The sequence below is a fragment of the Thunnus maccoyii genome, chromosome 6, assembly GCF_910596095.1.
Source record: "Thunnus maccoyii chromosome 6, fThuMac1.1, whole genome shotgun sequence".
Classification (NCBI taxonomy): Eukaryota; Metazoa; Chordata; class Actinopteri; order Scombriformes; family Scombridae; genus Thunnus; species Thunnus maccoyii.
The window spans coordinates 13,681,227-13,708,046 of record NC_056538.1 but is presented as its reverse complement, the minus strand read 5'-3'; the positions used below and the strand labels follow the sequence as shown (position 1 = coordinate 13,708,046).

General features: G+C 40.0%; 3 protein-coding genes across 8 annotated transcripts in view; 1 reads left to right on the top strand and 2 right to left on the bottom strand.

Moving 5' to 3' along the window:
• agfg1a (ArfGAP with FG repeats 1a) overlaps positions 1–20,169 on the bottom strand; it is a 28,329-nt gene extending 8,160 nt beyond the window's left edge. For 3 of the 4 annotated variants that reach the window (XM_042414684.1, XM_042414685.1, XM_042414686.1), the window contains exons 1-6: positions 19,802–20,169; positions 12,333–12,426; positions 7,635–7,750; positions 6,469–6,634; positions 5,926–6,088; positions 4,631–4,750 (exon numbers count right to left, since the gene is read on the bottom strand). In XM_042414684.1, the coding sequence (XP_042270618.1) occupies positions 4,631–4,750; positions 5,926–6,088; positions 6,469–6,634; positions 7,635–7,750; positions 12,333–12,426; positions 19,802–19,968 (826 nt within the window). In that variant the 5' untranslated portion in view covers positions 19,969–20,169. The remainder of the gene's footprint in view (positions 1–4,630; positions 4,751–5,925; positions 6,089–6,468; positions 6,635–7,634; positions 7,751–12,332; positions 12,427–19,801) is intronic. The other variant, XM_042414687.1, reaches the window with a different exon arrangement.
• A 1,008-nt stretch (positions 20,170–21,177) lies between these two features.
• Positions 21,178–24,139, bottom strand: mrpl44 (mitochondrial ribosomal protein L44). The gene is made up of 4 exons (XM_042414212.1): positions 23,929–24,139; positions 22,288–22,756; positions 21,956–22,134; positions 21,178–21,723 (listed from the first exon to the last, which is right to left on the bottom strand). Exons 1-4 carry the CDS (start codon positions 24,102–24,104, stop codon positions 21,549–21,551), a joined length of 999 nt encoding a protein of 332 aa, XP_042270146.1. The 5' UTR covers positions 24,105–24,139; the 3' UTR covers positions 21,178–21,548.
• Positions 23,630–26,816, top strand: dnaaf1 (dynein axonemal assembly factor 1). Of its 3 annotated transcripts, none has more exons than XM_042414210.1 (3): positions 23,630–23,710; positions 24,366–25,315; positions 25,402–26,816. In XM_042414210.1, exons 2-3 carry the CDS (start codon positions 24,403–24,405, stop codon positions 26,313–26,315), a joined length of 1,827 nt encoding a protein of 608 aa, XP_042270144.1. In that variant the 5' UTR covers positions 23,630–23,710; positions 24,366–24,402; the 3' UTR covers positions 26,316–26,816. The 3 variants fall into 3 exon arrangements, with proteins under 3 accessions (XP_042270144.1, XP_042270145.1, XP_042270143.1); XM_042414211.1 differs by lacking the exon at positions 23,630–23,710 and adding an exon at positions 23,773–23,789; XM_042414209.1 differs by lacking the exon at positions 23,630–23,710 and having other exon boundaries at positions 24,203–25,315.
• Positions 26,817–26,820: the final 4 nt, after the last annotated feature.

The following is a 26,820-nucleotide window of genomic DNA, read 5'->3' as shown; positions in this document are numbered from 1 at the left end:
ACATCAAGAGATCACTGTGTACCTCCACATAAAGATAATTATCAATGTAGAACATCCAGCAGAGGGCACTGTAGTGCATGACATTTTCCTGAGACTAGGGGGAAGGAAGTTTAAGTGTGTCTTTTTGTATAAAAGTCACTGTTTTGTGTATGGTTAAGTGACAGTTTGTGTTGAGCAAATGCTCTTTAAAAATCTTACATAACACGTACAGTATAACTAGATAAAGGGTTTGGAGTGAAATATGGGCCAGAATGACAAAGACAGGCAAGATTAGGACAACAGTAGATATCTGCATGTTGAAGTCATGGTTTGCTTCTTTGGGAGAAGTACAGACCGGATAAGTGACACAGTAATATTTCACCACCACAAAAATGTGGGTACTGTACTACAGCAGTAACACACCTGGTGTTTTGCATATCCTGTATCACTATAAATGTCTGCCTAATTACTGCACAGTGATATACTTTTTATCTCGTAAAAACTAAAATGGATTCAGCACATTGAAAGATATATTGCTCCTATATCCCAACATTGAAATTAAAGTTGAATCTTAAACTCTGTACACTTTTGTGCTGTACAACCACCACTTGCTTTTTTTTTTTTTTTTTTTTTTTTTTTTTAAAAAGGGTGACCTTTGTAAACTTAGCAGGTTATCATGGTAAAATGAAGCTTTCAAGGTTAATTAAAATAGAGATATGCTGAAGGTGGTGTTTAGATTGAATGCTTCTGGTGTGTTTGCACTGGTGTGCACCTTATCCTCTGGTGCACAGTATTTGCATAGTGCACAGTATCTTAAGCCTGAACATAAATGGTCATGTCTCATCAGACAGAAGAGAGATTGCTGACAGTCTGAATAATTATTTTACTACCATTGCCAGAACCCTGGTTTATAAACTTCCTATCTTCTCTGGTAAATTTGGAGAGAGACCGGTGTAGCAGTTTTATTCCCAAAAGTGGGTTAAACCAAATTCCTTCTCATTTAAGAACGTAGTATAACCTCTGTCCTCTGTCCAAAAGAATGTTTGTTTAAAATGTTATGTTAAAGCAACAGGTTTAGGCAATATTTCAGCAATATTTTTGAAGGATGAAGCTGAAATTGTAACATCCTATGTCACACACATCATCAACCTATCTCTGGTACAAGGTACATTTCCAAATGTAATGAAGGCTGCTACAGTTATTCCAATATTCAAGAAATGAAATAAATTAGAACACAGTAACTACAGACCAGTGTCCATTTTATGTATTTTATCTAAGATCATACAGAAGATAGTGTTTGAGCAAATTGATTGTAATATCTCCTCACATAACCTTCTCTATGAGTTTCAGTCCAGATTTAGGAACTCTCACTCCACTGATTCATGTTTGCTCTATCTGACTGATTACATTAGAAAATAAACTGATGGAGGAAAACACTGGCATGGTGACATTAGACTTTCAAAAGGCATTTGACACTGTTGATCACTCTATACTACTGATGAAACCAAAAGCTTCGGGGTGAGTCAGTAATCAAATGGGTGGATTCTTATCTCAAAGACAGAGTACAAATGGTGGATGTTAATTGGATTACTATCCAGCCTTAAAATACTAGAGTGCAGAGTTCCCTAGGGAAGCGTCCTGGGCCTCTTTTTTTCCTGCTCTTTGTAAATGATTTAAAATCCACATGTTCATGTGATCTCTTTCTCTACGCAGACAATTCTGCCTTACTTATACTGCACAAAGATAAGTGTAATTGAAAAAACCTTAAGTTCAGAGCGTACATTGGTTGGTAAATGGCTAAGTGACAATAAGCTATCTCTCTATCTTGGCAAAACTGAATCCATTTTATTTGGATCTTGATGTAATTTAAAGAAGTCTGGTGGCTTTAAAATCATGGTTAAGGATACCACAATAGTAGAGAAATCCCCGGTTAATTATCTTGGATATATATTGGATTACAATTTAACCATCTGAGAGGACATGGCTTTGAAGGTACTTACAAAGGTTAACATAGGATACATTTTTTTGGCTAAGATCTCAACATTTTTGGACTTTGGGGCTTTGAAAATACTGGCTGGTGCTCTAATTCAGTGTCACCTTGACTAGACCTGTTGTGCTTGGTATGATGGTATTTCAAAGACAATCAAACTTCAGGCATCACAGAACAAGCTTGTCAGAATTGTCCTGAGGTTACCAGTAGCCACTCACTTCCTTCCCTCTCATTTTGAGAGGGTTAATTGGTTTACGGTGCAGGACAGGGTGGACCTGATTAAATTGTGTACAGTACTGAAGATTGTTTGGGTGGACGTGCCCAGATTAACTTTTTTTTTTCATTTTTGGGTTGGAGACACATATAGTTATGCCACTAGGAGGAGCTCGACTTTGTACACTACAAATTTATAACACTTACTGGCAAGAAAACCTTTTCAGCAGCCGTTTTAAGCTAGCCAAAGTCATGAAGTCATGAAGTGGGCAGCTTCAAAACCTTTGTAAACACACCATAATACTGAGGTGTGTTGTGGCAGGATCCACACATTTATTGCCTAATGTATTTTTTCCTTGTTCTATGTAGTATCTCTGTTGTATAGTATTTAGTGTGATTGAATATATGAGCTGTCAAGTTGGTCATTTGCTGATGACTATCCTTGTACCCCCTTCCATCAAGGACCACAATGGAAATAAGCATACTAGCTTTATTGTGTCATCCTTGACAGTTTTTGAAAAATTGTACATGGAGCCCTGTATTTATTTATTATTTATTTATTTATTGTCGAATAAAAATCAATCAATCAATTTCATGCTCCATGTCCTGTGAGTTTCTGGCCTCAGGCACAAACCATGTAAACATGAGGTCATGGGTACAGCTGCAGCCAAGGACAATTTGTTGAATTGTTTTTGAAAACAGAAATAAGTATTAGCATTTTCTTGCCTTAAGGAAATTTTGTGAGTCTAACCTGCAGACTTTGCCAAATTTCTTGGTTATAAAACTTCCTTTGGACTACTGGTGCACAGAGGTCTTCCAAACTTGACCAGATCAATGCACAATGCACATATGAGAGGGTTTGGGAAGCAGAGGATATGTAATGCAACAGTTAAAAGACAAATGACAACAAAATTGATGATTTGACATGAAACATGGCTGACAATGTACTGCATGTGAATACTGCCCTACAAAGTCAAACCGCACTAATTACAATTTTGGTCAAAACTGAATTATGACTGAAATTGAACTTTTAAATGTCTGTTTTCTCTTGTGACAAATTGTCTAAGTTGGGTCTTGCTCTACCTTAGAGAAAAAACAATCAAACTGCAGTAACTATAAAATCCAACCAAAAACCAAGGCAAATCTTGGTTTCTCTGAGCTTTGGCTGCAGTTACTGTGGTCTGCGACAGCCCTTCAAATGTTAATGAATGAGGCTTCAGTGTCTGTGAATCCCATATTCTAGCCAGTTTCATGACAATCCAAAGAGGGGAATCTTCGTGTTCTCCGCTGGGTATTATCAGCTAACCTGATCGTAGTAGATAGTAATGATAGCTTGGATATCACTGTAGCGCTAGCTAGCTAGACAGGACAAGAGAGTGCACCAACATTAGTTTACAGACTGACAGCCCCCTCCCCCTCCTCTCTCTGTCTCATACAACCCTCATCAGATGTTACACTGCACACTATGTAGCCAAGTCATAATTTAAATAACTTCAACTAATAATCTATACAACAACAACAGCAAGCAAGTTTATTAAGCTAGATTTGATTGATATAATTTATTTATATTAGGACTTGATTATATTCTATGAAACCATATATGTATTTCTAAAAATAGGTTTATATAAATTTTACAATTAAAATAAATACATCAAGCCATCTTAATAGGTTAAACCACACAAAATAATATTTGAGGATTGCTTAAATTTGTCTTAATTACTCATCTATTTCAACTTTTTAAACATGCAAACAATGAAACACTTAAACACAGATATAATGGAATAAGAAATCAAATTAGATTTAGATTGTAGTTACCGCACTTTGTCTTTGCAATACCTACATACTGTATCTGTTTAAGGTAAAACAAAGGCAGAGTGAACTATCTGTATTTTTGGGGTCATAGGTCAAATAATTGGTCATGATTTTTAAGCCATGAAAATTACTTAAGAGATGCATATTTAATAAGCACATAACAGCTGTTCTACCTATAACACAGCTAGCTGGACAATCAAAAAACTTTGAAGCCATTTTTCTCAGTTTCATTGTTAGCATAGTTTGCCTTTGTAGGGCAGAATAGGTGTTGGTATTTAGCCCATATCTGTATTATGGTCTCGACCCAGGGACTACAGATGGAAATTAGTTTTTACTATAACTGGTGCAATAAATGTATTGTTCCTTGTCCCTGTTATATAAACCACTGTTTTTCAACTGGGAGTCCACGAACTGCTAGTGGTCCGTGGTGTAACTGCAATAAAATATATATTTTAAAAAGATCCTGTACCACATCCTGATCCTGTACCCAAAAAATGTTGAGAACCACTGATATAAATACTAAAACAAAAACAAAATAAATGTACATTCTCTATGTGTGTGTACATAAGCAAGCTAATGTCTTGTGAGAGTGATTTGGATGTGTGCTATTAGTCCAACAAAGGGAACTTGCACTACCTGTATTTGAGGGTTGGAATGGGGCTTGGGGTGCAGAGGGGAAACCACCCGTCGACCCAGAAGTGCTCCCGAATGCATCAAAATTAGCAAAGTCTGCATTTGCGTTGGCATTCTGTGCCGCTGGAGGTGGTGTCAGGATGAGGTTCAGACAGTCAGATGAACAAAAAAGACAATGGGAGGAAAACAATGGATGAGATGATAAGAGAATGGACATATGACAACCAGGAACATGAATGACAGATTTCAAAACAAAGACAATGGATTTGGTGCTAAAATGACAGATAATCATAGAATTGATGTTACATAACAATAAAATGCACAGCAGATTTAAAGGTAGGGAGCATAGTCTGATGTTTACCGTCTCTAATGATACGCACGCTGGACTCCTTGCAGGGTGCACAGCATCTAAAGCTGTATGTGTGTGCTCAGTATTACACATTAATCTCAGAGGCATGAATCTGTGCTTATGTTTGCTATGTGGAGATGTGTGGATGGGACTTTGGTCACTGCATTAAGGGTGTGTCTTGATGGCTCTTTGAGGGGGAAATGAGAAGAAATTATCCTCCACAGAAGGAAAACACTAATTGTCCTATGTTACAGGCATTTGTAACCATGGAGATGTGTCTGTCCATAGCACATCTGATTCTATTCCATAATGTATGGCCATGTTTTGTAACCATGGAGGTACAAGGCTGCTGACATTTAACAAATTCTGAAGGATCCAGAACGTTTGCCACAATCTATAAAAAGGTGTTAATTAAAATGCAAGATCAGTCAGCACACAGTTGTCTCTCTAAGTACCTTAAGCATTTTAAATGTCGACTGCAGCCAAACTTGAGCACAGGGGTGTGCACATGCTTATATGCACATAAAAGATTTTGACTCATTCAAGCTACAATTTATCACATTTTTTTCTTTCAAACAATTAAGGGGATTTCACCAATAAACACCTTTAACTACAGAGGAAACCGAAACTGGTGAACAAAAACATGCACCATTTGATGCTCCTGGTTAGAGCCTGTGGAAAAAACGAACTGAGACAAGAATTTCCACACTTAAAAGGACAATCCCATCTTGACTTGAGTTATTGCTTATTTCTTGCTTTATATCACTTTCCAGTGCATTTATCATGTTGAGATATTTAGTATTTTTCTGTCATCTCGACTGCTCAAATTGACTGCACGGTGTTAAAACTTGCAAACATAAAAGATCACACTGATGTTTCACTCTGCTTTTGCCAGACATGTAATAACAGTTCATTTTATCTCGTTATCAGTTATTCATTTGTTCCTTACTTGTGTGGCTGTTGAAATGTGCAAAGTTAGCAAAACCGGAGCTGGCGCCTGCACTCATGTTGGGCGGGGCAGCAAAGATGTCTCCACCCAAGTCACTGAGGAGGTCAAACTTCTTGTCATGAAACTGCTGCTGGTGGGTATGTCCACGGCTCACCACTGGAGACTGATGGAGACAAGAAAAGTATTTGAAAAAACAGCATACTGTATATGTGTTGGTTAGTATGTCTAGGAATCCCTTGACAACCTTTAGGACTAAGGAAGACAAGAGGAAGGTATATTGAAAAAGAGACTGAGGGGAGTGTCTGTCAGTCTATGTATATGATGTGTCATCCTGCAAATATAAGCATTAGTAAGGAAAGATGAGATTTATTCCAGAGGTTAGATTCTGTCATTAATAACAATAAAAGTGATTAAAAATAATGAAACTTAAAGATGTGTCATATATAAATAAAATAATAAAATTAGAGTCATATGTATTGTAGCTGTGTATCACCAGTAAGCAATAATTACAACTCATGTATGTGTGTACATCATAAATCTCACCTGATTAGGTGGGGTGTTCTTGTTGAGATGTAGGGAGGGGGCAGACTCCCCCAGCAGGGATTTGAGTGGTCTAACCTCTGGGGTGCTGCTGGTGCTGCTATTTGAGGAGCCAGAGATGGAAGCATGGACTGATGCCACTACCTTGGCCTGCTCAGGAGGTACATACCTAGGAAGCAATTCACACAACCAATCAACCAGTCTTAGTATCACCGTGAAACAAAAGCCTTCAGTTTGTCACATAATTTCAAATGTTTCACATAGTCATGGCCTAATTCACGAGATACTAATGGCTATTGGCTAATGGAATAATAGCTGAGATAAATTAGCACAATCTAGGGTTTTCAAAATAATGATTTTGCAGCCTTTTGGCCAAATAAGCATTTTATTTCTGCAAATCCAAATGTGACAAAAGGGAATATTATTTGAGAGCAAATGTGACTCACAGCTAGCAGGCAGGTCATTAATCTTAAAGATTAATCTTAACAACAGTGAAGTATCATTGCTGGTGTGTGTGTGTCTGTGCGCTACAGGAGAATGGCTCATGTGTGAGTGCATGAGAGTGTCTGCAGCAAGTGGGGGCATGCTGAGACATGTACCCCTCATCTTTCACATTTTTGTCAGACTTCAGACACTAACTTAACAAATAGATGTAATAATGTCATGGTCGACTATCAGGCTCATGGTCTAAATTAATATTTGAACATCCAGAAAAATATAGTTATATATTTATCTCAATTTTTTTGACTTCATAAACTAACTCTCACAAAATTAATATTTACTTTTGATGGCCAATCCCCAATTTACAATCAGTGTGGCAGACACTTGTTTGGTGAGGTCTGTCATTAGTTTTATTTGCCTGAAATAACTGCTCTCATCAGTCAACATACTCAACACAATGCATCAATACTAACTATACTAAACCTCATATACAAGTGTACACAAAAACCTATAACTTCATGGAACAACTAAATCTTGCACATAAAAGCAGCTTGACTGTAATGACCTAAATTCTGTGCATTTAAAGAAGGGTATTCGTTGGCTTGCTCGAGGCTAACTGCTATGAGCTGCCTGTGAAACATTCCAAGCCAGAGAGAGAAAAAAAACAAAACAAAACACAAAGACAAAGCTACATGTCTGCGCTCTGCAAGCTTATAAAACTGACTTACCATTTCTTCTTCTCGTATTTTTCTTGAAGGAACTCCTTAACTTTCTGTGGTTCTCTGAAGTCTGGTATTGAGGAGGTTTTTTCATCATAAAGGCCTAGCCAGATCTGTTTACATACCTGAAACATACAGAGTAGCAGAACAACCAATTTTAGTTAAACATTTTTGTAGCAAACATAAAATATGAGTTTACAGACTTGTAATAAGCTGCATTAAAAATGCATGAAGCCAAGGTACACACAAGGAAAATAGTGATGATGACATAGTTAATCGCCGCAAAGCCATTAAATGCAGGTTATGGTCAAAAGAGCATCATTTAAGAACATGCTCTTTTGAAAACATAATCAGAGTAGATCAGGACCAGAAAATAAAAATAATGACAGTGCAAGTGTCACCAACTGAAGGTGTAGGCTAATTGCAGACGACTGATGCAATACACTGCATAACCCATGGACTTATTTACTTATGTAAATGGCTTGACACTTTGCCAGGTTTGGTGGTTTGGTGTAGAAAAGGTGGCCCCATGTTTGCACAGACTGAGCATGATTATTTGGTGTAGAATCGGTCTGAGTCTCACCTCTGGTGTTGGGTTTTGAACAGCATTCCAAAAGTATTTGCCTAATCCAGTAAAGAGAGGTTTATAGGCTCCATGCATGTGTGCACTCAGAATTGGTGCTGCAAGAACTACCATGGCTCTTATGCTATATGCACACTTCTGTTGCTGTTACTTCTTTAGCTGACTTTGATGTGCATGCACACGCACAGAGAGCACATGCAGGTTTACTTTCATGAAACTAGAACTACTGCAAATATTAACTGCACGCTGTTGTATCTGCTTTTTAATGTTTCGTATCTGCGTCAAGCGCTCTCTGTGGAAAGATGAAAAGCAACTTGAAAGCAGTAGTGTTTACAGTGGTATTTGAAAGTTTGTTAACCCTTTAGGTCTTTTCCCCATTTCTGGATAAATATGACCTAAAACATGATCAGATTTTCACACAAGTCCTAAAACTAGATAAAGGGAACTCAATTAAACAAATGAGACAAAAACATTTAACTTATTTATTTATTGAGGAAATTTATCAAACCTTACATATTTGTGTGGGGCAAAAGTATGTGAACCCTTGCTTTCAGTAACTGGTGTAACCTCCTTTTGCAGCAATAACTTCAGCTAAACATTTCTGGTAACCATTTACCAGCCCTGCACATTGGCTTGAAGGAATTTTAGCCCATTCCTCCTTACAGAACAGTCTCAACTCAGGGAGGTTAGTGGGCTTCCTTGCACGCTTCAGGTCCTTCCCACAGTATTTCCATTGGATTAAGGTCAGGACTTTGACTCGGCCATTCCAAAACATTAACTTTCTTCTGCTTTAAGCATTCTTTGGTTGAACGACTTGTGTGTTTAGGGTCGTTGTCTTGCTACATGACCCACTTTCTGTTGAGCTTCAGTTCACGGATGGATGCCATGACACTTTCCTATACTATGAATTCTGGTACAGCTCAGAATTCATAATTCCATCAATGATTTCAAGCCGTCCTGGTCCACAGGTAGCAGAGCAGGCCCAAACCATGATACTACCACTACCATGTTTCAAAGATGGGATAAGGTTCTTATGCTGGAATATAGTGTTTACTTGTCGCCTCATTCAAGTCAAAAAGTTAGATTTTGGTCTCATCTGTCCACAGAACATTTTTCCAATAGCCTTCTGGCTTATCCATGTGGTCTTGATTAAATCCTAGATGGGCAGCAATGTTCTTTTTGGAGAGCAGTGGCTTTCTCCTTGCAACTCTGCCATGCACACCACTGATGTTCACTGTTCTCCTGATGGTGGACTCATGAACATTGACTGTAGCCACTGCAAGAGAGGCCTTTAGTTTCCAAGACATTACTCTGGGGTCCCTTGTGACCTCCCGGACTATTACATGCCTTGCCCTTGGTGTGATCTTTATTGGTTGACCACTCCTGGGTCTCCTGTGGGATTGTGTACAAACGGAGGACAGGAGTCCTCCGTTTGTACACAATCTGCCTGACAGTCGACTTTTTACAAATGGTTTTGTAACTCCTTCCAGCGTGGTGAGAAATCAACAACTCTTCTTCTAAGGTCCTCAGAAATCTCCTTTTTTTGAGCCATGACAGACTTCCACAAATCTGTGTTGTGAAGTTCAGACTTTGATAGTGAAAACCCAGATTTCTCTTCTTTAAAAGGTAGAGTCAGTCATTCTGGAGAAAGAACTGTTGATATTTGAACTAAACATCCAAACAAATACACCCCTTCCTTCATGATCCATCATAAGCTCCACCCAGAGCGCCCCCAAAATTCATGGACGCACACTGCCAAGGCAACGACCAAAAGAGAAATATGGCGGAACCCAGAGTGATGAGTCACCTGTAGAGTCACTTCTGTTCTTCTCACACATTATCATGAGCAGCAAAGAAAATGTGTCTGCTGTGAACACAACAGTCCATCCACACTCTCCACCTCTCTGCAGCCTCCCCACTTCTCACTCGACTTGCGTTCAAGCGTCTCTGTCCACAGAAGCAGCCGTCTGTCAGCTGCAGCTCCTGGAAATCTGTGAGGACAGCATCTTGACAAACTGCTTTCACCAGGCTGACTGACAGCAGAAATTAACTGAACCAAAATAGTTTGCATGTCAGCTCCACTGGAAGAAATTAACAGTGTTTGTATTTATTGATTCAATGATATGGTTAATAAATTGAAAACACATATACAGCTGGATATTTGTGTGATTTAAACAACTGCCTGCTAAGATTACACTTCACTAAATGCAACAGACTTGGAGTGTAAAAAAAAAATGCGAAGGTCCCCGTGAGACTGTCTCAGATTCAGTGTGGATTGATACAATGAAATAATAAAAAATAATAAAAATAAAAAAACCAAAAGCGCGTCTGTTCTGTGAGAAAATACTTTCTATATGAATTGGCCACGGCCGGCCTCTCTCTCTCCAGTTCACCAGCCCTCCCCCAACATTCAACAGGTGCTGGAGACAGGACAGGTGCTCTGATGACTTCCCCCTGTCCTGTGCATAAGGACGAACGCCTCCTGCCGCTGATTGGCTGGAGTAATGTTGTGTGGCTCACTCCGAGCCACTGTGTTTACATGCCCATTTACTCCCAACTCTAATTTCTCCTTCAAATGAATTGATGATTCTAGAGGTTCACATTATTTTGCCACACACAAATATGTAACATTGGATCATTTTCCACAATAACTGAAAGAACAAGTGTAAGGTTTTAGTCTCATCTATTTAATTGATGTCTATCTAGTTTTAGAACTTGCATGAAAATCTGATCACATTTTAGGTTTTTTATGCAGAAATAGAGCAAATTCTGAAGGGTTCACAAACTTTCAAGCACCACTGTATATAACAGCCTTGAAGGATATATGCCTCAGCTCCAACCTTGAGCCTCCTGCATGTCTGCCTGCCCTGCCACTTTGCTACAGCTTTTAATAGGTTCTGCTTCCCAGGCGGCATTGCTCTATTTCATACTCCGTTTACCAGAAATGGCTCTTGAATGATGATGCACTTTGGTTCATCTGTGCAGTACAAATATGTGGTGCCACTTTCTGAATACGATGGCTGAGTGAGAGCTGAAAGTCTCTTTATGATAACAAACAATCATAAAGACTTTCACCTCCAACAATCTATATAAACCATTTATATATTTTTTCATTTTATTTATCTACTATTAGTACTTTGCAATAGTGGAAAATCTTTTCACAATAAATGTAATGATCATCGTGTATTGGTATTCATAATTATGTTTTACAGTATATAACAGTCAACTGAATATCTTAAGGTTTTGGACTATTAGTCGGAACAATCGAACTGAAAGCATCCCTGTGGGCTCTAAGAAATTGTGCATGGCATTTTTTTCATAGATCAAATGATTACTCAATCAAGAAAATGATCAACTGATTCAACTTTAATGAGCTTAATTGTTAGTTGCATCCCTAATTAAGATCCAATGATTCCCCCAGTTTGAGTCAAATTTGTGGCAAATCTGCCAAAAAATGGACATGGTGATTGTTTGCACTGTTTAAAATGAATTAAGTATGTGTAATGAAGCATCAGCATAACATTTTGTATAGAAAATAACTGGGGCATTGAAATTGACGGCACCTTCAAATGGCAGAAGTAAATGTTGACAGATTTAGGGCCCTGACATATTCATCTCATCAAGTTGTGACTAACATGTTAGCAAATAATCGCCTCCTTCCAAATCCGGCAGACACAGAGCAACACAATCATCCCAGTGAGGTTATGAAGTCTGGCCACCTGATCAATACAAGTTAAATATTAACTAGCCTTTCAGTGCTGGTTTGGGCTCCACCGGCTCCTAAATATCTGGGTCTTGTTCAATTTCCTTCACCAGCTAGAAAATATGAATATTGAATAACAATATTCATAATACTGTGATATTTAAAAATTAAAAATGCTATATGTGCCTAAATTACACTAAAATACTTCCATAATATCATTCCACATTCCATCGACCTTAAACATGATTCTCTTTAGTCTGTTAAATATAATAGATGGGGAGTACATACGAGAGAACAGTGATGGCACAATAAAAAGCTAACCTACATGGACAGCCATTAAATCAAACATATCAAAGCAGTGGGAATGTTGATCACAACATTAATTAACAGCTGTGACAGGGAAAACAGTCACCATACCTACCTCATTGCCATGTTTCTGTAGAACCTCGATTTCCTGTTGCGTGAAGGTTGTCATGGAGATGGACTTAACTCTGTGGGGTGGATTCAATCCTCGTCTGTAGGTGGAGAAATGGAAACACGGGTCAATTTAATTTGAAGACACTGTGAATGAAAACCTCCAGGTTACACCTCTCAGGACAGGGCCATTTAATTAGCAACAAGCTGACTGGCTGGTGTGGGAAACTGGGGCGAGGAAGACCGCGAAACAGAGAGAAATACTGACTGAAAAAGAAGGGAAGTAAAATAGGACAAAGGAAGTGGGTGAAACTCTCCTGCCATTGACTGAACTGAGGTTGTCAGTACAGTAAAGGAACAAGTGATCTCCCTTAATGTAGAGCTTCCATTATTGAGCAACCCCCATTAGCCCACACAAGCCTTGCTCAGAAGGTCACAGCTCATGCCACAATGGCCCAAATGCTTGTTCACTGTAATACCTGAAAAGACCCATCAGTAGGCTTTTATATTAAGCTGCCAGTCTGCTTGCCAGAGTATTTTTTCCTGGACTCACCAGTAAGTGAAAACTCCTGTAGTGCTTTTCAATGCTGCCACCTGTTTTGCCTGTGAAGTTAACCAATCACAACTTAGCACAATTTTATAACTGCAACTGGAGTGTATTTGGGCACCAAAGCCACCAGAACAAGAAAAAGACCACCGGACTGTGAAAAAACAACACCATGAGTGACTTTGAATGCCATTTTTTTAAATAGCAGCTATATTGCAGAGCTGTGAAGTGTATCAATCAGATATCCTGCTCTACATTGTCCAGCAACTGTGACCCAAAGCGTCTTTTTACTCCTTGTCTTCACTGGCCGTGTAGCAAAAGCAGCATGTCAACAGCACAACAGCAACACTCCTTCATCAGTGTCTGCAGTGGATTCATCCAGCCACGGTGCTAAGGTGTACTGAAAAGCATTTTGACAACACTCATTGCAACACAACATTGTATTTACACATGTAAATTCCAAAGTAAGTAGACTATACATAACCAAACAACCCAGCTCAACCTCAAATTTAAACTTTAACTCACAGAGATATGCTGACATTTAGCAGGCAAATTTAAACCGGGATGACTCAGCACTTCTATATGTGGAGAACTCATGTCATGTTATATGACAGCAATCATCCCAGTATTAACCCCCTTCCTAATAGTTTTCTTAGTGTTACCCAGCAAGGCTTTGAATGTTTTAGTTTCCTACCTTTAATTTTTTTTCTGTGCTGACCTGGCCAATACTCTCCAAGGATGTGTGGTAGGACAACACATTTTACTCAAACACATTTTTAGGTATGGCATCATATATTTGATCCACCCCCCAAGAAGTGTTCTTACTAAAGGTAGGATTTTTGGAAGGCCCCGAACATGGACATACTGCTGCCAATCAAGAACTCCACAGTTTCACTAAAAGATTCTCTTAAAATTCCTCTGAAGTATTTGAGGTTTTTGCCAATCTTTGAAGAGGCAGCTGTGTTAGGGACGTTCCCCTTTCCTACATGCTGTTGCTCACACCACCTGTCAAGAGTCATTTCTATTTTCCCCGATTCAGCTCTGCAGGCAAATGGGTGAGAACAGCCCTGAAATCATGAGAGGCAGGAAATCTCTTCAAAGTGACCTGTCTACATAAAAAGGCAGAGTACACAAAATGAAAGCTGCATTTATGTTTATCAAATAAACTTAGTGGATGCTGATTATACAGACGTTTGTACAAAAATTGTCTTGCTGACAAAATATTTTAACACAAATGAAAGTTAAAATGCTGAAAGGCAACTATCAACCAAATATGTACTAACAATAGATTAATGTTTACTGTGCATTTTAGGAGCAATGACACTGTTTAACTTTTTGTGAGGTAATTATAACAACTCTCTAGGGAATGGGAACCACAGTGTCACAATTACAAACATAATGTTATACACATAGTGGAGGCAGTGAAATACTAGACAGGACTGTTGAATTATTTACTGCTTTACCCCTTACAGAACTTGTTCTCATCTCCACCCATTCTTTACACATCACCCAATCAGCTGACCGCAAAGTGTTACAAACAACAGGTATATTTATATCAGTCAGCTCTAACATGGAATAAACTAGCCAAAAAAGACGATGTGTCTTATGAGAAAGCTGTCCATATGTCCTCACCTTAACATGGAGTGGATCCATGGGAACTACTGGGCCTACTTCTAGTGGTTACACTTTATCAGCTTGTGCCCCTTTAGGTTATACTGGTCACACTTTCTGAGGAGACAGTTAAGGCTGAAAGAGTACCACAAACCTAACAGAAAAAACCTTAATATAACTGCCATAATTTTATTTTTCAGAGACATTTCAGTTACAAACAAATGTATCCAAAGTAAGGTGCAATTAACTCATGTCAGTGGCAAATTTATCTGTAGAAAAAACAGAAGATTGTGTGAGTGAGTCTCTATGTGTGAGCTTTTATGCGTTTTTCAGTGCCCTGAGGTAGGTGCGTGATCAGATCCTGGTCTCATGAAGATGAAACTAGGTCAGACACTGGGATAAAGTTCCATAGCCCTTGAGGTCTTTATGTGATGGCAGCATCTCTGCCCAGTTGTCCTATTAAGGAATTCTGTTAGAGTTTTTTTTTGTCAATTAACTGTATTTTATTTAAATGCGACAATATATTGAATAAGATTTTAAATACATCCCCTCTGCCTACCTTGTTTCATTCAAAGTCTTTCACAAATTTGAAAAAGTTTAATCCAAAAACAGGTGTTGCAAAAGAGGGAATCATCTCATAATCTGTGGTGTGCAATTCAACTGTTCTGGATTCCAGTCTGGTACTGAGCCCAACAACACAGCGTTATGGTCTTACAGTCCCATCCACCCCCCATTTCTGCTGAACAAAGTAGCCATACAAGTGGGACAGAGTTTAGTGACAGTAGGATTTGCAGGGAGAATTATATGACAGCAGTAATTACTAAGAAGGTAAAATGAAGAGATAATAAAAAGCTTCTTACATCACAACATTGTATACCGCAACAATGTTTAGAACACACTGATTAACAATTTAATCAAACCATTGCTGGGTAGCAAGGAGAATAGTATCACATATTGCACAGTAAAATAATTATGACCTAGTCACTACTGTACATTAGAGCAGCTCAGCCGGGGAAAACTCCACTCATTTGCATACGGTCACAGCTCCAGGGTAAGAGAAACTGGCAACGTGATGTCTCAAAAGAGAGGAGAGGCTATGCACCGTCCTTCATTTTCCTGTTCAAAGTCTCTTCAACAAGACAGTCTTTAAACACGCAATAGTATTTTGTGTGCACTTTGACAGAAAAATGCCAATTCTTAATTTTCATGGCTCATTATCTAATAAGCATTTATGCCAAGTTACACATTTGTCACCATAAAAAGGTACCTCTCTACTATACCTTTTAAGGAATCAAGAATAAGGAGGATGGGGAAACCAAATATGCACAGTTTCAGACTCTAAATCATGTATTAACTTGAAATTGAGTAATATTATCCAGGACATTTGGTGTCAGTGACACCTCCCCACCACTGTTATGGTCTAGTCACTGTTTGAGCCCTGCTTACTCAGAAACACATAGGCCAAGTGGGGTTATTTCCTGCTATGGGCAATTCTCCAGAAAGAGACATTGTGAGTGGTGTTCCTCCTGGGAAGGCCTCCACCTTCACAAGGAATGTGTTTACATAGCAGATTCCAACTCCACCCAAACAACCACAACTATGGGGGGAGAAGTTTGTTATGAGGTAGGTAAACGTGCCCCTTCTATCACCTCTAAACAAGTAAACACTGTTAACTTCCCAAGTTGCAAATGAAAAAAGGGTCATAAATTCAAAACCACCACTATGATCACACGCAATGTCTCAACTTGAATGTCGAATATACTGTTTAGGACTTAAAAGACTGCAGTTTGAACCATCAACATGATATGTCACAACTGTCCTAACTGCAAAATGTACACTGGATGGGTGTCTGTGCTGAGGGGTTTTGCTTTGGTTCCCCTGTAGAGGACAAAATATTACTTTTATTAAGAAACAGTCACAGTAGGAAGACAAGACGGTAACCAAAATAATACATCAAGTCTGAACATGAATATTTAGTCATTCTCACACAGTGCCAATGCCTTTGCTTTTTTAGAAAGAAGTAAAGGGAGACAGAGACAGACAGTGACCTCTCCACCACTTCCTGTTGCACATATACCATCACATGCTGCTGATGTAGCAGCACGGCAGGGCCATACCACTTCCTGTGCCTACAATCACACCAGGCTTCCTGAACACATCAGGCAGACATCAATCCTTTCAAACCCACGTTCTTCTGCTGGAAAGATTTTTGACGCTCAAATTCCACATAACATTTTTTTTTGTCCTAATCAAAACGAGGAAGCAAGAAATCGAGAGAGAAGAGGTGGGTGGGGATTGTGATCTCAAGCTATAAAAGCACTCAATTAACTCACATTACAGACTTTAATACCATAGGGTGAGCAGATGGAAAATTCACAGTGGAGTCCCTGCAGACCTACTAGTGAAGTGAAATGGAGGGCAGACTACACCCATCACCAAACACGCCATTAATCTCATTCTTTTCCACGCTACAGTAAATAACCTTCACATTTAAAGTACAGACACCGAGAACAGTTTGCAAAGATTAAGGTCACAAACCTGGTTAAACAAGGGCTGTACCAGTCTGAGGGACAAACAGTATGAAATGTGTCAAAGAAGTAATCTGTTCCACTGTCAACTAAATAAGCTAAAAAAGGTCACCAGCAGGGAACTGCAATGTAACAAATAATTTCCCTTTTTCCCAGCAACAGTATTAGTGTAATCATTATTCACAAATGAGGGGAGGGGGGGTAGATTTCCATGAAGCATTAAGGAGGGACATGTGCAAGCTGATGACTCTGTGAATGAGCAGAACAGGATGGACGACTGAACAGCTTACTGAGTTACCTGCTAATAGCCTTCTGATAATTTACTTTTCTCAAATGTTTTCATTTACAAAGGCTTTTGATTAGTAAACATATTTTTAGATGTTTACAAAAACCAAAGTAAAGTATTTGTGAGCAAGGATGGGACATGGTGGCAAAGAGAGGACCAGGATTTGCAATTTTATGTCGTGTTTGTAAGAAAGATCTGGGGGACTGGAGCACGTGCACCAAAAGTCCTTCTTGCAAGACTGAGACACGGTGAGAAACTGTGCTGTGTGGTTTCTGGCGATGAATGCATGCAGGTATAATTTGGTTTCCAGCTAGCCAAACGTTGATGCACTTAAGATGAGACCACATCTGTGCAAAATGTCATGCAACATAAATGATATAAGGCAGACATTTCCTACAAATCATTTGTCAGTCTTATCTATTGTGCAACTGATCAAAAACCTTTTAAGAGTCATGCAATAAATTGTCATATTTCACCACTTTGTATATCTTATTAAATGTGGCCAGCATTGCATATACCCACAAGACAAAACCTTTTTAACATGCAACATTTGAAAGCTTTATAGAGGTAGGATATCTTTAGCTGAATAGAAAGAAATGGAATGCTTCACTAATCCCAAATCCCGAGCTACAGATGCTTGGTTACACAACTGCACAGCAAAGCTTAAGTCAGGCAAACGCTATCTAAAGTCAAAACATCCAACTGCACTGAAAATATCAGTGCTGTGGATAGGTTAGCTGTGGGAGTCACCTACAATGATCTGGCTGAGTTCAGCTTATAGGCTAAGGGTTAACTGCTGGCACGAGTGATTTCATACAACAGGTTGAGGTTAGCTGACTGTAAAAAGAGTGAAAGTGAGTGTCTGTATTTCAGTCAGTGTAGCGTTATAGCTATAGAGTATGGCTAGTGTAATACTTTTAGCTTTGTAATAGACAGTTGGAACAAATGATGACATGAATAACAGCATTCATACAACAAGGTGACTACCAGGATTTAACATTTAGCAACGAAAATATTTATGTTTTTTTTTTTGTTTGTTTGTTGTTTTTTTTTTTAAATCAAACTGATCACTCTCAGCTTAGTTTTATGGAGTATAAAAACAAATAGCTAGCTACAAGATACAAAACCACTGATATCAGAATCTTTTTTGGCCAAGTATGTTGACACATACAAGGAATTTGACTCCAGTTTAGTGGCTCTCAGTGCACTTACACAGAATAACACAACAATCTTCAGAAATATACACAAGGAATGACTATATACTGGTGAAACCGTTTATGTGAACTGTAAACAGGATACAAATAGTGCAAAGTAGTGAAGAGTGCAAGGAGTGATGAGATAAATATTAAATAGTAAAAAAAAAAGGTGTTACTTTATATACAGTACATATACAAGACGGGTGACAAATTAAAGAAAAACTGGCACAGGTCTGAATGCTTGACCCCTACAGTGAGTGGATCCCTCTGTTATGCTTTGAGGGGCATTTTGCTGGCATGGTTTGGGTCCACTTGTCCCTTTACAGGGAAGAGTCATAGCAAATCAATGCAAAGTTGATCTGAGTGATCACCCTTATCCTATGATGAAACTATTCTATCCTGATGAGAGTAACCTCTTCCAGGATGACCATGACCCCATCCATAGGGCACGAGGGGTCACTGAATGCCTTGATGAATATGAAAATGATGTGATTCATATGCTAAGGCCTTCACAGTCACCAGATCTCAACCCAATTGAACACCTATGGGAGATTTTGGACGGACGTGTTAGACAGCGCTCTCCACCACTATCATCATAACACCAAATGAGGGAATATCTTTTTGAAGAATGATGTTCATGCCCCCAGTAGAGTTCAGAGACTTGTAGAATCAATGCCAAGGCGCATTGAAGCTGTTCTGGCGGCACGTGGTGGCCCCAACCCCTTACTAAGACACTTTATGTTGATTTTTCCTTTAATTTGTCACCCGTCTATAGGTGGTTATGTACAGTATATACAGCCTGTTCAAATATACAGTGGTGAATTAAATGTATTGTACATTTTATATTTAAATATACAGATATGAAATGAAAGCTCAAACACGGCAGAATTTCAGTATGTATGCATATGCCTTTGTATGAAAGGGATGCACCATGACCAAGTCAATTAGCTCAGTTACAAGGTGGTGCCTCCTAACCTTACCAGCAACTGGTGGTAGCAGCTGCAGGCTAATGGCTTATCTGTAGACCTAGCTTGCAAGTGTCAGATAAGTTCACTGGCTAACAATGGAAAATAAAGTTAGCCAGTATCCCCAGTGGTTGCTAATTTGCTGACACCTCTGTGTACCCCGCCCAACACTGCAACACAATGTCAAACCCGCTAAACTCACGCTGTCGCTGCTGGATAACTACCCCAACGTTAGCTAGCGGCTAGTCAGCGAGTTAACTGCCGTATGTAGCTGAAGGGTGTCAAATCGTTACATCGTGCGCGCCATGTCTAAGCTAAGGTCACTCTGCAACTTAATACTTACAGGATGCCAGAGCAGGAGGTACAGACGAAGGAGCCCACAGTCATGTTGGCATAGGTTGGGCCGCGCTGGTCGCAGTCAAAGCACTTTCTGTTGGGAGGCAAACTCGTCATTTCTCTCAGCATCTTCAGGTGTTTCTCCTCCTGCTTTCGTTTCGCACTCGCCGCCATGGTGAGAAATATACAACGGGACTAAATAAAACCCAGGTGAGACAGGCTAGTCAGCTCCAACTAAAACAAAGGCTTGTGCTTTTTAACGGTTGCCCGACCCGTGTTAAAGGGTAGGTGGCTCTGTTGTCAGGGCGGCCTCGTCGCGACTCCTCGAACAAGGAGTTTGAGGCGTTGGAGCAGGTTTGTAAACGGAACAAGAAATTTCCTTCCATCTACTTCCGCCTTCGCTTAACCCCCCCTTTACGCAGACTGCACCGCTTCTTTTTGGGTCAGGGCCAAACCTATGTATATAATATACAGTATATAAACCTATTTAATGAATAATGATACTCAAGTTAACGTTATCACTACCGCGGTGGTTGTATATAACAATAATGTAGCTCTGGTGTTGTCTAAATTACGTAGTATGCTGTTTGGACCGGCGTCTATAACGATTTTTTATTTATATTTTTGCCATTAACAATTACTATATGCTGGGTTTGTCTGCAGTTATCGAATCGTGGAGGTATATGGAAAATATTACTATAGATTGAGAGAGCACGAGGTAACTTGTCCGGGGGATCTCACGTGTGAAACAGCCGGATTGCGAAGGTTAGAAAAGGATGGGAAGTATCTTGTCTCCTAAATGAGTCCTCTTTGGTTGTAGTCATGACACTGCAGACACTAGTTTTTCTTTAATACACCAGCGCCACTATTTGGACGAGTATCATCACTGCAACTCTAATGCGGGCAGTCAACGAAGATGTAGAAATAGTGGTGTCGTGTTACACTTAATTTCGAACGCTATGCACAAAACAACACATATATGCAAGTAAAACTATGCATATAAACGGCCACTGGTAAAGGAAAATCATGACACAATGTAAAATTTCTCTTTTGCCTCAAAGAGGGCTTATCAGTTTAGTCCTTTGCGGAGTTTGAGTTCAAAGAAAGATCCTTAAGCAGGTGGAGAACTTGAACCATTTCCATGGACTACACTTAAAGTCATATGTGTGAAAGATACCTGTACTTGCTTAGACATTTAAACACATGAACTACTTAAAAATTTAAATGGAAGCACTTCTTCTATTAACCTACAAATGGAGCTCGAGTAATGTACGGTGTAGAATGCTGGAACACATCTAGATAGCAAGTCATTTCAAATACAGAGTACAAAATGACATGGAAGAAAATAGCTTTGATTCAAAGAAACACACATTAATAACGTCATGATGTTCACGTACTTATGAATATTTTATTACAGATGAGCAACATAATATAACAGAATACCAAGTAAACCAAATGGCAACTGTATTATTTACAAGGACGACAAGATATAATGGGCTGCTGAAACTGTCGGTAATTAGCCAGCGTGCCCAGGACAAGTTGACTTTTGAACACATTATCAAATTAATGAAGAATGCCTGGATTGCTTTATTTAATTGCTTATTGTTTGGACAATATGGCTGATTTTGCAGTCCTTTGTCTAGTCAAACTGACATTTAAATATTTAGGGCAACAGAATGGATCCAAACAAGTACATTTCTGGACTAATATTTAACAAGGTAGATGGTGACCTTCACTTTCTTTGCAGCAACTCGTTAATTGCTGCTTACTGATTGAATTAATGGCTGCTCATGCTGCTGCTGTGGAGAGAAGTCAAAGGGTCGATGGTTCTCAGAAAAGCCGTAAAGTTTCCGCAGGGCCACGCGAGCTGCCTCTTCCTCTGCTGCAAGAAGTGTCTCTCCTGGACCCTGAGCGAGGAGCTTCTTATCGCTGAATCCATACATAGGTGAAAAGATACAAAAAATAAATACAACAGGCAAATAACACATAAGCAGTTAACTATGAAGTGTATTACAAATGATTTGCATATCCCTACAACCTCAAAGAGAATGTTGTTGATGATGTAACACAATCATTAGACCACATGGGCTCTGATTTATACCTTCATTTAGGAAAAAAGAATACTTACTTTGAATAACAGCAATCATTACAGCACACATACCTGTACAAGCCAACAAAGTAGAGGGGGAGGACGGTGCTGGCCCCAGCAGATCTGATGAGGCGGGGCTCCGGAAGAACTATTTTCCTCTTAGAAAGCTCCTCCATTAGTAGCCCCATGGGATTAACCACTGTCCACATATCAAACAAGTCCTTTCCTATCAGCTGAGAGACCAGGAAGTCCTGGGGGGAGAAGGGGAGGTGGAGGTGAGTGAGAAGAAAAATATTGTACTAAGTCATTTTGGGGGGTGGGGGGTTGTACAGACAATAGAGCCAAGTAAACAGACACATGAGAATTTTTTTAATGCAAGTGCAAATGTGCAGCAAGACTCTCACCCTGAGGAAAAATCCTGTTCGCTCTGCTCCACTGCTCTCCTGTAGAGCTCCGATCACTGCCATGAATGTAGAATGAAGCACATCATCAGGGACAGGGAATGCTGCACTCATGGTAAGATCTTCAATGCCAAGGTTTCTCGCCACATTGGTCACAACTGCCGAACTAGTGAGGTGCCCTACGATACTCTGCACCCCCTCACTTGGCAGGCTTGGGAAGCTGGCCCTGCACCAATCAGTCAGGAAGCTTTTGGTGAAATCTGCTCCCTTTGCACTCAGCTGAATATTATCTTCCAAAACAAGAGCAGTGAGCTCAGAGTCCACGCCCAAAGCCTTCCTCCTCTCTTGCTCCGCCTGCAGGTAACAGGGGTTAACAAAGGCTGCTTTCAGTAGCTGCAGGGAGAAGTTCTCGTGAAGGCGGGTGCTGAAAGCCTGAACTTCTGCATGGTAATCCCAGTTAGGATGTAGAGAGCTGAAATAAATTCAAACATGGAGTTAATTCAGTGCTTATTGTGCTTATTTCCTGGTCACCACCTTACAGAAGGGACATTTCAGTTGTCTTCCACAAATTCTGAGCTGTGGCTTTTGCATTTATGAAAATCATTGTTTACATTAAGTGTACATCTGTGTTTGAGCAGTGACCATAGCGGGTATGCACAGACATTCTTATTTATGATGAATTAGTACAGAAGACATTTGGACAAATAGCCAGCAAAGTTTCTACTGACTGATCTGGATTTTCAAGATTTTACTCAATGGCAAATGCAATGGCTTGTTTCTGTCACTAGACGCTGAAGTTAGGTTCCAATTCAGGGTTACAGGGAAGGTTAAGGGAAACATAAATATTGATATGTAGCAGCTGATTCTCCGTTTCTTTTTTAAAAAGGTATGAGACATCGTAGCAAAAGCCTTAATGCTGTTTAAACCTTTATTTTGCTTATGAAAACAGAAAAAAGGGCGATTTCATTGCCCTTCACCCCCCACCCCCCAAAAAAATCCCACTATATTTATAGGCCTACTTGTCAAATTTTAATAATAATAACAACAACAACAATAATAATAATAATGATAATAATAATCTAGTCCAGATTTGACCAGTCTAGGACCTGGTCTAATGTGGTCTGGATAGGGAAAAAGCAGTGGAATCGCCCTTTTTTCAGTTTTCGCAAATCTGCAACTGTGTTTTAATGAGTCTCTGGAGTCTCCTTGGTAATCGTGTCCAGGTTTGACAAGTCTAAATATAGTAGTTTTTCACTTTTTCACAAGTGGTGAAAAACCAGAGAATCAGCCGCTAAATACCAATATTAATGCTTCCATTAACTTCCCCCCTTAAACCCGAATCGGAAGCTAAATTCAGCGTCGTATGTTGATGTGAGAAGCTCATTTGGGAGAGAAGCGACCAGACTCACATCTTCTGTCTGTGCAGGTGATTTCTAGATATTCGCCTTGTTTCAGTGTAAAAAAAAAAAGCTGTGAGAATGGTAACAACAGACGCTGCTAAACAGGTCTGTGTGAACAGTATATGTAATGTTACTACAGTGTTTTCTATATCAAGCTTACAAGACACAGTGACTTATATATCAAAAACATGAATGGCCTTGAGGTGCTCTCTAGAAAACTTGTGTTAGCTAGCGTTAGCCTCACCGTGGCTTCGGTGGCGGAGGTCCTTCAAGCTTTAACTTCTTTGCCATGAGGAATGTGTACGCTCTCATCCATCGCTTTTTCTCTCTAACCTGTGTGACCGTGATATTCCTGCAAACACGCTGGCAGTGAATCCCTAATGTTAGCGCACCACGATTTAGTATGTACCCCGACGCCATGTTGACTCACTGAGTGCAACAACTTAAACGGTCCGACGCGGAACAAGAAACAATATCCGGAACAAGCGTTACCATGGAAACAAACATAAGCGGTAACTAACGTTAGCAAAAGGAGCGAACTGCTGGCTGAAATTTACTGGACTGCTACAACTTACAAACTGCCATAAACATATACAAACCAAGTATAGGTTATTTCTTTTACTCCTAACGTTACTTGTTAATTTGTTTTTCATTTTTGGCCATGTCCTCTGCTGGATTCAGTGAAACAGTGGGAGATGAAGAGGTGACAGCAACTCAAATGGAAGTTGGAGACGCCGAAAGAACTTCTCCCAAAGGTGGCGTGGATGTCATAATACGGGAAGAAGCTCAAGAAAACACAGAAAATGACGAAAAACGGCAAAGCCCACCCCAAGAGAAAAGTGGAAAACAATCAGGGCCACGAATGACCAAGAAATTTTTGAAGGACCATTGTAAGCAGAACAAACTTTACATAACACCTTGCCTGAATGACACATTGTATCTGCATTTCAAAGGTTTCTCCACCATTGAGAACTTAGAGGAGTACACAGGACTGAAGTGTCTTTGGCTGGAAAGCAATGGGCTTAATCGCATTGAGAACCTGAATGCCCAAACTGATCTGCGTTGCTTGTTCCTCCAGCAGAACCTCATAGACAAGCTGGAAAACCTTGAAACTCTGCAAAAGCTCTGCACCCTGAATGTCTCCAACAACTACATACACACCATAGAGAATATATCCTGCCTTCCTGACCTGAGCACTCTGCAGATTGCCCATAACAAGCTGGAGACAGTTGAGGACATAAAGCACCTGAGTCAGTGTCTGTCCATCAGTGTGCTGGATATGTCTCACAACCTGTTAAATGACCCTGAGATTCTCTCTGTACTTGAGGCCATGCCAGAATTGCGAGTCCTAAATCTAATGGGAAATGAAGTGCTGAAAAAAATCCCCAACTACAGGAAAACCATGATTGTGCACCTCAAGCAGCTCACCTTCCTTGATGATCGCCCTGTATTCCCCAAAGACAGGGCATGTGCAGAGGCGTGGGCGCTTGGAGGGCTTGAAGAGGAGCGCAAAGAGAGGGAGCAATGGGAAACACGAGAGAGGAGGAAAATCCAGGACAGCTTGGATGCCATGGCAATGATTCGAAAGGAAGCCCAGGAGAGACGGCGCCTAAGAGAACTACTGGAGAAAGGTGAGCATAGTTTTGTACTTCTCTCCACTCACATGCACACAGATATGAATTTGCTGCTTTTAACAGCCTGATATGTTTCGTTACAGGAGATGCTGAGGCTTTCACCACTCCAGAGACTCCATGTGAGGAACTGCAAGGAGAGAAAATCCGAGCTTTTGTGCAGGACACCCTGGACGCCCATGAGGAGTTCTTACAGAGTCAGACAACGCAGGGACCTGACGAACAGAAGCCAAACAATGAACATGTAGAAGCAGAGCAGCTGGGTGAAGGGTCAGAGAGAGAGAGGTTAGATGAAGATGACAAACAGATAAAGCAATCTGTGAGGGAAGAGAATGAGACAATGAATCCAGAGCAGACAGCAAGACAGGAAGAAAGCACAGCAGGAGAGGTGTTAGAGAAAGAGCAAGTGGAAGATAACCAGCAACAAAACCAGTCATGTAGAATCCAGCTTGTGGACAATGAAGCAGAGAGAGCGCAGGCAAGCATGGTGGAGCTAAAGAGTGAGAAACGCGAGAAGAAACAGCGTCCATCGGTCAGCGCAGTTCCTCCTGAAGCAGATGAGGTCATAAGAGCACATGTTCCTGGGCCACTGGTGACAGAACTGGGAGACGCAGAGCAGCTGGAAACCATTCACCTTCCACCACCTCGCTCACTGCTTATTGATGATCTGCCTGATCTGGATGATGTCGACACAGAAGACCTCACTGCAATGTTCTCGTCTCAGCAAGTGTTCAAACCGAAAATAGTGGTCATATCAGGAGGCAGCGATGAGGACGAGCCAACTGGGAATCAGGGCGAGAGCACCCCTTATTTTGGTCCAGACAAAAATTCACTGTTCTTCATGAGTGGCTGCAACAAATCAACTGCTAACAGTTCTTCATCATTGGTGTATCCAGAGCATGGGGACACCCTTGAGCCATTGATTTTTGAACCAGCGGGAGAGTTCAAAACAAACCAAATATCCTCTCCACCACGTTGCCTGATTGAAGAACTAGAATGAGAGCGGTTTTGTAAGATTAGCCTAGTCTCTCACCAGAGACAGCTTCAAATATGCTACTACTTTATGCTGACGGCCAAAAGTCTGGCCAAGTCAGACCATAGAGGGCCCAATCAGGGCAAAGCTTTTCATTTTAAAAATTAATATTTAGCTGTTGAAAACAAATACAATAGTTTGAGTTCATTGTCTAGCATAGTTGTGTTTAAGAAGTTCATAACCATTTTCTTTATTTGGTGGTCAGTTGACTTGATCTGGTCAAGGTTTTCTTTTGGAAAAATCCTTTATATTAGGATAACACAAATGTTAATAACTAGATTATAAATATTTTTTAACAATAAAAATATAACTAGTTTAAATAAAAACTGAAAAAGGAAAGTTCAGTATCAGACAGCGTTAGGCTAATGTGTGAAAGATACAGTGTGTTCCCTCTTCACATAGCAGCAAGTTTATGGTGATATGTGTATTTCATTTAATGCATCAATAAAAATATAGGACAACAGTTCATATG

Bases quoted from the DNA above. Each gene is read 5' to 3' on its own strand.
- mrpl44 (XM_042414212.1), bottom strand. From the start codon at position 24,104: ATGGCGTCGGGGTACATACTAAATCGTGGTGCGCTAACATTAGGGATT. The intron at 22,757-23,928 runs GTGAGGCTAACG...AATTTATTTCAG, and splicing joins CCTCCGCCACCGAAGCCACG to CTCTCTACATCCTAACTGGG. The intron at 21,724-21,955 runs GTATGTGTGCTG...GTATGGATTCAG, and splicing joins TACTTTGTTGGCTTGTACAG to CGATAAGAAGCTCCTCGCTC.
- dnaaf1 (XM_042414209.1), top strand. From the start codon at position 24,346: ATGTCCTCTGCTGGATTCAGTGAAACAGTGGGAGATGAAGAGGTGACA. The intron at 25,316-25,401 runs GTGAGCATAGTT...GTTTCGTTACAG, and splicing joins AAGAGAACTACTGGAGAAAG to GAGATGCTGAGGCTTTCACC.